We start from the raw sequence: 10,615 nt of genomic DNA on the forward strand, positions 1-10,615 counted from the left end.
GTGTGTGTGTGTGTGTGTGTGTGTGTGTGTGTGTGTGTGTGTGTGTGATACATGATTTTTAGATGTGCGTATGCAAATTGAAACAAACTGTAATTATATTTAACTTTCAACTATAACTACTAAAACTAAATACGATAATCAGCATTAAATTAATTTATAATTAACCTGAAGTGGGAGTAGACGACAGCACAAAAGGGGGGAAAACTTAAATTTTAATAATGTAGATGTGTTTGTGTTTTTTTTTGTTTTATTTTTGTGCTTCTTACAAATTTAAGGATTTTCGGGTGGCTCATCTGGTGTTAGTAGACTTTGCGGTGCATTATCGAGATCGGCCAAAACGACCGACGGAAATTCTTCATGCACCGAATTCGAATTCGAATCTTCTTCGAGTACGTTCGGCGGCTGACGATTTCCCGGTAGGAATTCATCCAAATTTGGAATATATTCGACAGTGGCGTACTCAGTTGGTGGCGCCATTGATACTGTCTTCGGTATAGCTAATTCAGCAACCTCTTCGACAGCAACAGCCGATGATGGCACTAGCGCAACTGGAGGAGCCACAATTTTAGTTAACTCAGAAAGAACCTGCGGCGGTTGTAGTGGTTGCTCTTCTGTCTCCTTGAAAATATCGGCATCTGCTGTGGGCACCTTTTCGCCAACTGCTGCATCAATTTTGCCATCAAATGTTGTTTCCATTGTATTATTATTCAAATCAATCATATTCGGTGACTCTTTGGCTGTGTTCGGTGCGGAAGTTATGGTGGTTGTTGTCACTGCATATCCTTCAGCCATGTTTGGTTTACCCGCTACATGAATATGCTCAGCATCACCTGTTTCATTAGTTTCCAAAATGGGCGCTGTTGGCTTCGTCGGTGCTTCCAAAGTTTCGTCCTTTTCATTGGTTATAGGTTCGGGTGTAGTAGTTGTTGTGGTGGTCGTCGTAGTGGAACTTGTGGTTGGAGTGATTGCTGATAATGGCGCAATTATGATTGGCTTTAAAATCGGTTTACCTAGCGGCGCAATCAAAGGTGGCAACACGTCATCTGCATTATTCAATGGCTGATTGAGTAGCGGTACTATGACGACGGGTTTCGCATTGGCCAATACTTGTTGGCTCAATTGCGTGGGTATAATCAATGGATAGTTATTGACAAACAACATTGGCAAAACGGTGCAAACCTCTTGATCACTCTCGAAACACTGGGATTTGCCACGTATGCGCGTCTCTTGCTTCAGCATAATGGGGCATAGTTCGTTGAGGCGATTGTCACAGAGTATTGGATTGTCTGCAAGAATACATATGAGTATGGTTCGTTGAAAATTAAGAACTACAGAAGGATATGGAGCGTAACTCACCATCTAAATACAATTCCAATTTGCCAGGAACATTGTGATTCATGCACCTCGTTTGCGAAACTAATTCGGAAGAAATCGATGATATTTGGTTGCTCGTAAGGTTGGCTTGACACAGTACGGGTAAGCCATGGAAATCCTTTTCCAATCTTGTAATATTATTGTAGGCTGCCTTTAAAATTTTCAGATTTGGAAGGAATGTCTGGAAAGTAATAGAAGTAATTGAGATTGTTTAAAAATAATAATTCTCTGTAGATAAATTAAAAATTTAAATTTATATTCCTATTTTTTATTTTTCTATATATACATAAGTGCTATACTACGTAGATTCTACATATTTCATGTTTAAATTTAGAGTTTTCTCCTAATCTGATTGGCTGACACCATACATACACCGTTTTGTCTTAACCCTTACTTACTCGCTTGACTGCTGACTCCGTGCGACCACCACTATCGTAACATTTTTTGGCGGTGGCAAATTTTTATTTATTTTTATACCCGAGCGCACTTGTGCACAAGGGTATTATAACTTTGTTCACATAACGGTTGTTTGTAACAGGCAAAACGAATCGAGATAGATATAGACAAATGTATACATAAATGATCAGAATGAAAAGAGAAATCGATTAAGCGGTGACTGTCTGTCCGTCCGTCCGTCCGTCCGTCCGTCCGTCTGTCCGTCTGTGCACACGATAACTCGAGTAAAAATTAAGATATCTTAACGAAACTTGGTACGTGAACTTCTTTTGGGCGTAGGACGGATGGTATTGAAAATGGGCGAAATCGGACAATAACCACGCCTACCTCCCATATAACGGTAATTTTAAAAAATACGAAAACTGCGATATTTTAGTAACTACTGAAGATAATTCACTCAAAATTGATACTTACAATGAGTCTCAGACGAAAAACATGAATATTATAAATTTTTGGAAAATGGGCGTAGCCACGCCCACTTATGGTTACATGTGTATATCTTGGTAACCGCTGCACCAATTTCTTCCAAACTTGGCACAGTTCTTGGCCTAAGTACAGCATACTAAATGGCTGAAAAGTTTAAAAATCGGACAATAACCACGCCTACCTCCCATATAACGGTAATTTTCAGAAAAACGAAAACTGCGATCTTTTAGTAACTGCTGAAGATAATTTGCTCAAAATTGATACTTGCAATGAGTTTTAGACGAAAAATAAGAATATTACAAAATTTTGGCAAATGGGCGTAGCCACGCCCACTTATGGTTACATGTGTATATCTTGGTAACCGCTACACCAATTTCTTCCAAACTTGGCACAGTTGTTGGTCCTGGTACAGCATACCAAACGGCCGAAAATTTCTAAAATCGGACAATAACCACGCCCACATCCCATATAACGGTAATTTCGAGAAATGCAAAATCTTCGATAAATCAGTAAATATTGAAGCTAATTTATTCAAAATTGATGGTTGCAACAATTCTTTACCAAGAAATACGTTTATGACAAAATTTTGGAAAATGGGCGTAGCACCGCCCACTTGTGATCACATATATGTATGTATCTCGCTAACCGTTCTAGCAATTTGTACCAAGCTCGGTATGGTTATTGTGCTTGCCACATAAAAGCAAACCGTTGAAAATTGTTGAAATCGGACTAAAATTGAGGCCGCTTTTCATATAACGGTAAATTTCAGAAATGCTTGAATTTTCAATATTTCGAAATTTAAGGACGCTAATTTACTTAAAATGTATACACCCCGGCTTATCATGTAGCGGTAGCTTTCGGAAAGGAGGAAAACATATATTTAATACTTGCGCCGGGTATTTAATGTTCGGCTCCGCCCGAACTTAGACTTTCTTACTTGTTTTTTTTCAGTTTATTTAGAAACGAAAAAAAAAAATTAAATAGAAAACCCAAATTACTTCCCAAAAATTGAATGAAATTAAAAAACTTCCTAATAAAATGAAATAAAGAAGTATATATTTTTCTCTTTAAGATAATAAAATCTAAAAATAAAACGAAATTTAGCTAAGAACGCTTAAGAAAAAAAAAATAAGTTTCTATAAATTAAAAGAAACTAAAAAAATTTCTTTTTAAAACAATAAAATTTAATAATTAAATAAGTCATGTAAAAAACGTTAAAGAAAAGAATAAGTTCCTAAAAATTAAATGAAATTCAAACAAAAAAGCTTTTCTTTGTAAAACAATAAAATGTGAAAATTGAAAGAAAATTAAATAAAGAAAAAAATAAAATACAAGTTTCTAAAATTAATAAAAAAATATATATATGTAAAATTTAAAAGAAATTGCAATTGAAGAAAAAAGTCTGTATATTAAACCGACGGTGCTCTCCCTAAAATGAATGCGACCCAGGTTGATTGATTGCTTGGATCTATTATAAACCCTTTTCCGGAGACAATGGTTTTGCAGCTTTGCGAAAGACTTAACAAATACCTCGACCGAATCATTTCTCTATTCTTTTGTGCACTACATACATATTATTGAAAATATAACTCACCCTCTCCATTTCCTTCAGTGTCAATAGTTGATTGTGCGACAAATCTAAAATCTCCAACTTTGCCAAACCGATAAAATCCTCCGGTAGAATGCGCTCCAGTTGATTGAAGGACAAACTCAATATACGTAAGCTGTTCAAGCCCATCAAAGCACCATCCAAGGTTTTCAGTTCGTTGTGATCCAAATTAAGCTCGAACAAGTATGAGTTCTGATCGATATTGTTCTCCTGATGACCGGTGAGACGTTTGATTTTATTGTTATTCAACATTAAATGACGCAGCATCACCAAACCACGAATCTCGTTCATTGAGAATTCTTCGATTTCATTATATGAAATATTGGCACGATACAAACGACTCAGCGGCAAAAGGGAACTATTCAAAGACTTGATATGATTAACCGAAAAGTCGATATCCTCCAGCATTTCACATTCCAGAAAATCATCCTGACGCAGATACTCGATCTCATTGTTGAAGGCATGAAATTCATTCAAGTTCTTTGCATGCTTGAAGATAGCATCGAAGGTGCGTATGCAATTGTGTTGCACATGCAAATTCTCCAGCTTGTGCATGTAGCGCATGCTCTCCGGCAGGCGATCTAAGCGATTATTTTGTGCCATAATCAATTTCAAGCGATTCGATTCGGGTAGCTCATTATCCAAACTGCTAATTCTATTCATATTAATGAATAACGATTCCAATTTGTCCAGATGTCGAAGTGTGCCATTGAGATTTTCGATTTGATTGCGTCCCAAATGCAAGGTGAATAAACTGGTCGGAAATGCGCCCTTATCCAAACGTTTTATATTATTGCTGGGCAAGAAGAGATTCACAACCATTTGTATGCCTTTGAGATCATCCTGCAGCACGGAACGTATGCGACAACGTCCCATATCGAATGTTTTCACAATTGGCATATGATTCAACATGTGCTTTGGGATTTCTTCGAGTTCATTGTCGCCAACACTGAGATACTCCACATTTGATAACCCTCGAAAAGGTAATTCAGGCACCGATCTAAAAATAGGAAAGCAATAAAAAAAGACGAATAAGAAGAGGAATTCATTTAAAATAAGCATTCGTAAAGCAGAGAAAATGGTAATGGTGGTGTATATGTATGTATGTATGTATATGTACATACATACATAGCATGTACTATGTTTATAAATATGAATGGAAAGCTTCCGACGGCGACAGCGCGTCAACAAAGCCTATATCAGTAGAAACGTACATACATATATGCATATACTTATGTTATCTTCAAAGAAATACACATGCTTACATATGTACAAAAATATTAAAAAAAAAAAATTCCATATGTACATTAGGGCGGGTAAAATTTTTTTGACGATGTGCGTATAGCATAGGAGGATTCTACAGGTAAATCTAAACAAAATTAGGCGAGGAAACCATTGGTCATTCTTTACGACACTACAGTAAAATGCTTCGCAATTTGGCAAACTCTAAAAAATCTCCCATAAAAATTTACCCGCCCTAATGTATGTACATATCTATAGGCAATTAACATATATTGACACATATGTATGTAAGTACACTCGCAGTCGCGAAAAGCTTACTATTTTTTTTCGAGCCATTTAAATTTTCAAAAATTTTAGTTCTTATATTTTGTGATTCCATTTGAGGACGTACCTTAAGTAATATTACTAAAAAACGTGAACTCGATTCAAAAATATCATTTTATTATTATATTATCTCCAATTAAATTGCTTGGTCTGCAAATGTGCAAAAAGGTTTTATTTTTTGAAAGAGTTGCTACCTGCTAAATAATTTAAGTTAAATCAATTATTACAATATGGGTATCGAATGAGATGGTTTTAAAAAGGCTTTACGTTTTAACTGTATGCACGACTACAATAGGAAATATGTATCACAAGATGGGTGTCAGACGAAAGAAGTTTAAGAAGGTTTTGGTGTGAAAATATTTTGAAGCAGGTTGCCACCTGTTTGAAAAGCCGCATTTAATTAAACTATACATACGCTTTTTGAAATATTAAAATGTAGGTGTCAATCGAGAGGGCGTAAAGAAATCTCTTGTTTGAAGAGGGTTGCCACCTGTTTCAAAATTTAAATTCAAATTATTTAATAAGTTAAACAAATCATTAAAGAATGGGTAACAATAAAAATGGTTTTAAAACGGCTTAATTTCTGAACTATATTTAGGAGGGTTGCCACGTCTTTGAAAAATCAATTCATTTTTAATTGAGGCAAAAAGGTTATTGAAATATGTATCACAATAAGAGTATCAGACGAAAGAGGTTAAAGACGGTTATACTTTGAAATTTTTTAAATGCGGGCTGCCACCGTTTGGAAAAAGGGAATATAATAAAATGAAACACATATTATATGAAATATTAAAATAGGGCTGTCAAACGAAAGAGCGTAAAGAAATCTTTAGTTTGAACATTTTCGAAGTGTTTTAAGCGTTTTAAGTTAAATGAATTATCATAATATGCTATAAATCGAAATGAGTTTGAAAATGCTTTGTTTCTAAGTTATATTTAAGAGGGTTGCCACGTGTTTAAAAAATCGAATCAACTTAGTTCACCAGTTAATTTAGATATGTAGTACAATGTGAGACGAAAGATATTTAGGAAGACTTGTGTTTTTAAAATACTTTTGAAGAGGGTTGCCACCCGTTTGAAAAGTCGAATATAGTAGAAAGTTTATGAAATATGAAAATAAGAGTAATAAGTAAGATTTAGTTTGAAAATATTTTTGACTAGGGTTGCCACCTACTCGAAAAGCACTTTTGAATTTCAAAAATGAGATTTTAGATTTAAAGGCTTGTCGTTTAGATGTGCAATAAAGTTTTATTTTTTGATGTTAGAACACTTTTTAGTCGTATCGGATGATTTAAACTGTGATTAAATGAAAACCGACACTCTTCACTCAGAAACGGCTTGGCGGATTTAGATAAAATTCGGCGCGCAAATCGTTTTTGACTCTGACTAAAATTTGGAATAGTTTTTAGGTTTTTGAAGCGGAATTAAGAAGTAAAATACATTTTTTTGCGGGCTCACTTGTATGTATTACATACTTGTGACAGCCAGTGTACATATTTATATGCCACCATGCTTCGGTTCCTTTGGAGTTATCAATTGCACAGCACCGAAACCGCCAACGCCACCGGCATCGGGAGCAACGTCAGCGCCTCCACTATCGCTTGAGCCGCAGGCCTAATGGAGGTTCACGGATTCTAGAGCGTTTGCCGTTGTTGTTGCTGCTGCTGCTGTGCGATTGCTTTCTTATCAAATTTGCATATTTAAATGTTTTTTTTTTCGAAAAATTTTCTTCTAAGCTGCAAGTAATTTATTTTTGCGTTTTTGTTTATCTATAATTCATTGTTTTCGATTGAGATTGAACCAACTGTGAAATTGTATTTGACGCATTTACATACAAATAGACCAATATGCAGAAGGTCTTAAGTCTTGTTTGTTTCTTAATTAATTACATTTCAATTAACATTGTTTACCAAAAAAAAATCACATGGACGCATATTTATGTATGTATGTATTTTTTTTTTCTTTAGCTGATAATCAGAAGACAAATAGAAAAGGAAATTTTAATGACCAAATTGGCGCGTAAATAACGAAATGACCAAAATCAGGGGTAATTGCCTTCCGATTCGGGGACGATTGCATATATGTACATACATATGTATGTATGTACATTAGGGTGGTCCAAAAATAGTAAAGTTGGAATTGTAATGCTCTCACCCCTAGGATTGTTCTATATCGTAAAAAGAATACCCCTATTTTTTTATTTTGAAATCAAAAAATATTTAGAGGTCGCTCAAAGCGCTCAAAGTTTTCCATGTATTTTTATATGGGAAAAATAAAATTTTTCGTAGAAATGGTATAGAATTCTTGAAAGTCAATACTTCTCGATCGGAAAACTCTGGTTCTCTTCAGGTCCGCCCATTGAATTTTTCGGGATTTTTGTAGGTTTTTGGCGGACCTATAAATTATAATTGCGATGAAAAAATGGTTAAATAAACAATTGGGTATTATTACTGGCTGCAGAAAAACAGAGTTTTCCGATAGAAAAATATTGATTTATAAGAATTCTATACCATTTATACGAAAAGGTGTTTTTTCCCCATATAAAATACATTGAAAACTTTGGGCGCTTTGAGCGACCTCTAAATATTTTTTGATTTCAAAATGAAAAATAGCGATGTATTTTTTTCGGTATAGAACAATCCTAGGGGGTTAGAGCATAAAAATTACGACTGTACTTTCCCCCATGCATTTTTGGACCACCCTAATGTACATACATACTCAGTATGTACGTACATGAACTTTACCTACTACTGTATACTTATGTTAATTGCATTATTTTTACCAATACATACCTACAGTATTGCGTCATGAAATTGGAAACATATTAAAAATAAATTAACTTAACAAAAATATTGAAAACAAACTTTTATCTGCACTAAAATCAATAAACAAAATAAATTAAGTCAAGGTGTTTGTTAAGGTTACTAAAAGCAAAATTTCATTTTAACCTTTTAGCCTTTAGGAAACTTAACAAAATCCTCGAAAAGGGTAATCATCCACTTCTAGTTATTGTTTGGTAGGATGTCTCTTACGATGCGGTCACTGACTTGCATTTCTGCGAAACAAGGGGACATAACATCGGCAGAAGTTTAACAAGAAACCGCTTTGAAAGCTGTTGTCAATCCGCTTGACTAATCCCTGTTCCAAAACTTTCCAGCAGGACCCAAACTTGGCTCCAAAGTAATTTGCCAGCTCTCATTCTCTCCGACCTACCTGGATTACAAATTGTGGACAGTTAAAGAGGACATGGCTTGCTACAAAAGATGCCTCAGCATTGAAGTGCATGAAGGACAAAGGCAGACATTTAGAATGAATGTTTTCTTTCCGTATGTATACAATACATATACATACATGAGGGTGTATAACCAAAAAAAAAAGTTGTGGTTTTTTCGACCGGAATTATAAAATTTATTATATTTATAGACTTCCGCAAAAATAGTTTTTAAGATTTACCCAAACTCAGCCCGATTGGAAAATACCTCCAAAAATCTCATTATTTTGATTGCGTTTATATAATTTTTAAATACGACCGTTTAAGCTTAAAATCTTCTATCATCTAAGGTAAATATGTAGAAGAATTATAATTTTTTTTTTTTTTAAAACACTCACGTAAATCTTAATATTTTTCCGGAATATTTCGGCGGAAATCTTAAACTTATTATAGTTTTATATTTCACATGGAAAAGCATTATCGATTTTTTTGTTAGTATGGAAGTGATACACCCTAATTTAATATGTAAACAAATTTGATCCAAAAACCTACAATATTTTTAATTTTATAACACGTAATGTAGGCAACAGTATTTATGTCTCTATCAAGTATGTAGTTAATATGTATATATTTTGAATATGAAACAATGCGGACCGTAGATGCAGATTGTTCAATCGCATCGGTCACCTAACGGCAAATTTTTGGCGTAATTATTTCTTTCCGTGTAGGTAATAGATATACATTCCAAATATGAACACAATCGGACCATAGGTACAGGGTTTTTTAATATCTCTCTGGCACTGGTGTGTCATTCGAGAAATCCGGGTTAGAAATATCGGACAGCGAATTTTTAAACATATGCTTTGTTTTTTTATTTAAATTTTCTTTTAATTATTACATTTCATTGTCTTAAAAAAATTACATGTATTTGTCTTAATTTGATTAATTTTTCAGAAACGCATTTTATTTTTTTCTATTTATTAGATGATAGATTTTATTTTTTATTTTTTCAATTTAATTTTCCTTTTAGTTTTAGATGTTATTGTTTTAAAAAGGAAAATAAATTATTTTATATCTATCATTTAATTTTTAGGGTCTTTTTTGTTTTTTTTTTTTACTTTTTTAAATTTAATTTTAGATTTTGTTTTATAAATAAAAATGTTTTTGTTTTTCAATTTCGCTTAATTTTTAAATAGATGCTGCTTTTTTTGTCTAATATCTTGTTTACTGCTGTTTTCTAATATTTTCTTTAAATTTTTAGATTTTATTGTTTTAAAAAGATAAACATATATTTTGTAATTTGAGATTGAGGCCGAAAAACCCGCCTCAATAAAATTGTTGAATATAATTGTTATAAGGCCATAAATAACAAAAACAAATATATTTGTTAATTTCATTAAATTTTTAAAAACTATTTTTGTTTATTTTGGCTTTATTTTTTTTTTAATTTAACTTTCTTTTACTTATTGGTTCTTGTTGGTTTAAAATGAAAACAAAAAAAATTATTTTTAAAATTTAATTTAATCGAAGAAACGTATTACGAACAATACAACGCAATATAACGCTTCACGTTGGCAGATTTTTCAATTAGTCCTGTGTTGAAAGTAAGTTACTAGAATTGCCCTGTTAAGCGAATAATCGCATCGCAATTACCCCACCTCACCGAAGTCCACGTGTCCGTTACTGTGACCATGTTATTGAAAAATTTAATCCGAAAAATTTTCCGTGTTTATGCATTTTCGTCTGCATACTGTAAAGTAAGTAGACTTAGACTGAAATTCATTCACAATATTGTTTACGGATGCCCTTGTCTGCATTGTTATCTTTTTTGCAATGATGCAAGAGAAATCAAAAATGAGTGGAATATGCTAAATAAAAACATTTTATGGCAGACACGCGCACGAAATGTCCTTTGAATTACATTTTGCTTCTGCATAATACAAGAATGATATTGAAACATGAGATTGACATGT

At 33.5% G+C, this 10,615-nt stretch overlaps 1 protein-coding gene across 1 annotated transcript; it reads right to left on the reverse strand.

The window, feature by feature from the left end:
- Positions 1-266: 266 nt before the first annotated feature.
- Positions 267-4,927, reverse strand: LOC118746965 (leucine-rich repeat protein soc-2-like). Its single transcript, XM_036480960.1, has 3 exons — positions 3,851-4,927; positions 1,357-1,555; positions 267-1,286 (listed from the first exon to the last, which is right to left on the reverse strand). Exons 1-3 carry the CDS (start codon positions 4,925-4,927, stop codon positions 271-273), a joined length of 2,292 nt encoding a protein of 763 aa, XP_036336853.1. The 3' UTR covers positions 267-270.
- Positions 4,928-10,615: the final 5,688 nt, after the last annotated feature.

This window comes from Rhagoletis pomonella, unplaced genomic scaffold, assembly GCF_013731165.1.
Source record: "Rhagoletis pomonella isolate Grant_MI unplaced genomic scaffold, Rhpom_1.0 Rhpom_scaffold_00011, whole genome shotgun sequence".
Classification (NCBI taxonomy): domain Eukaryota; kingdom Metazoa; phylum Arthropoda; class Insecta; order Diptera; family Tephritidae; genus Rhagoletis; species Rhagoletis pomonella.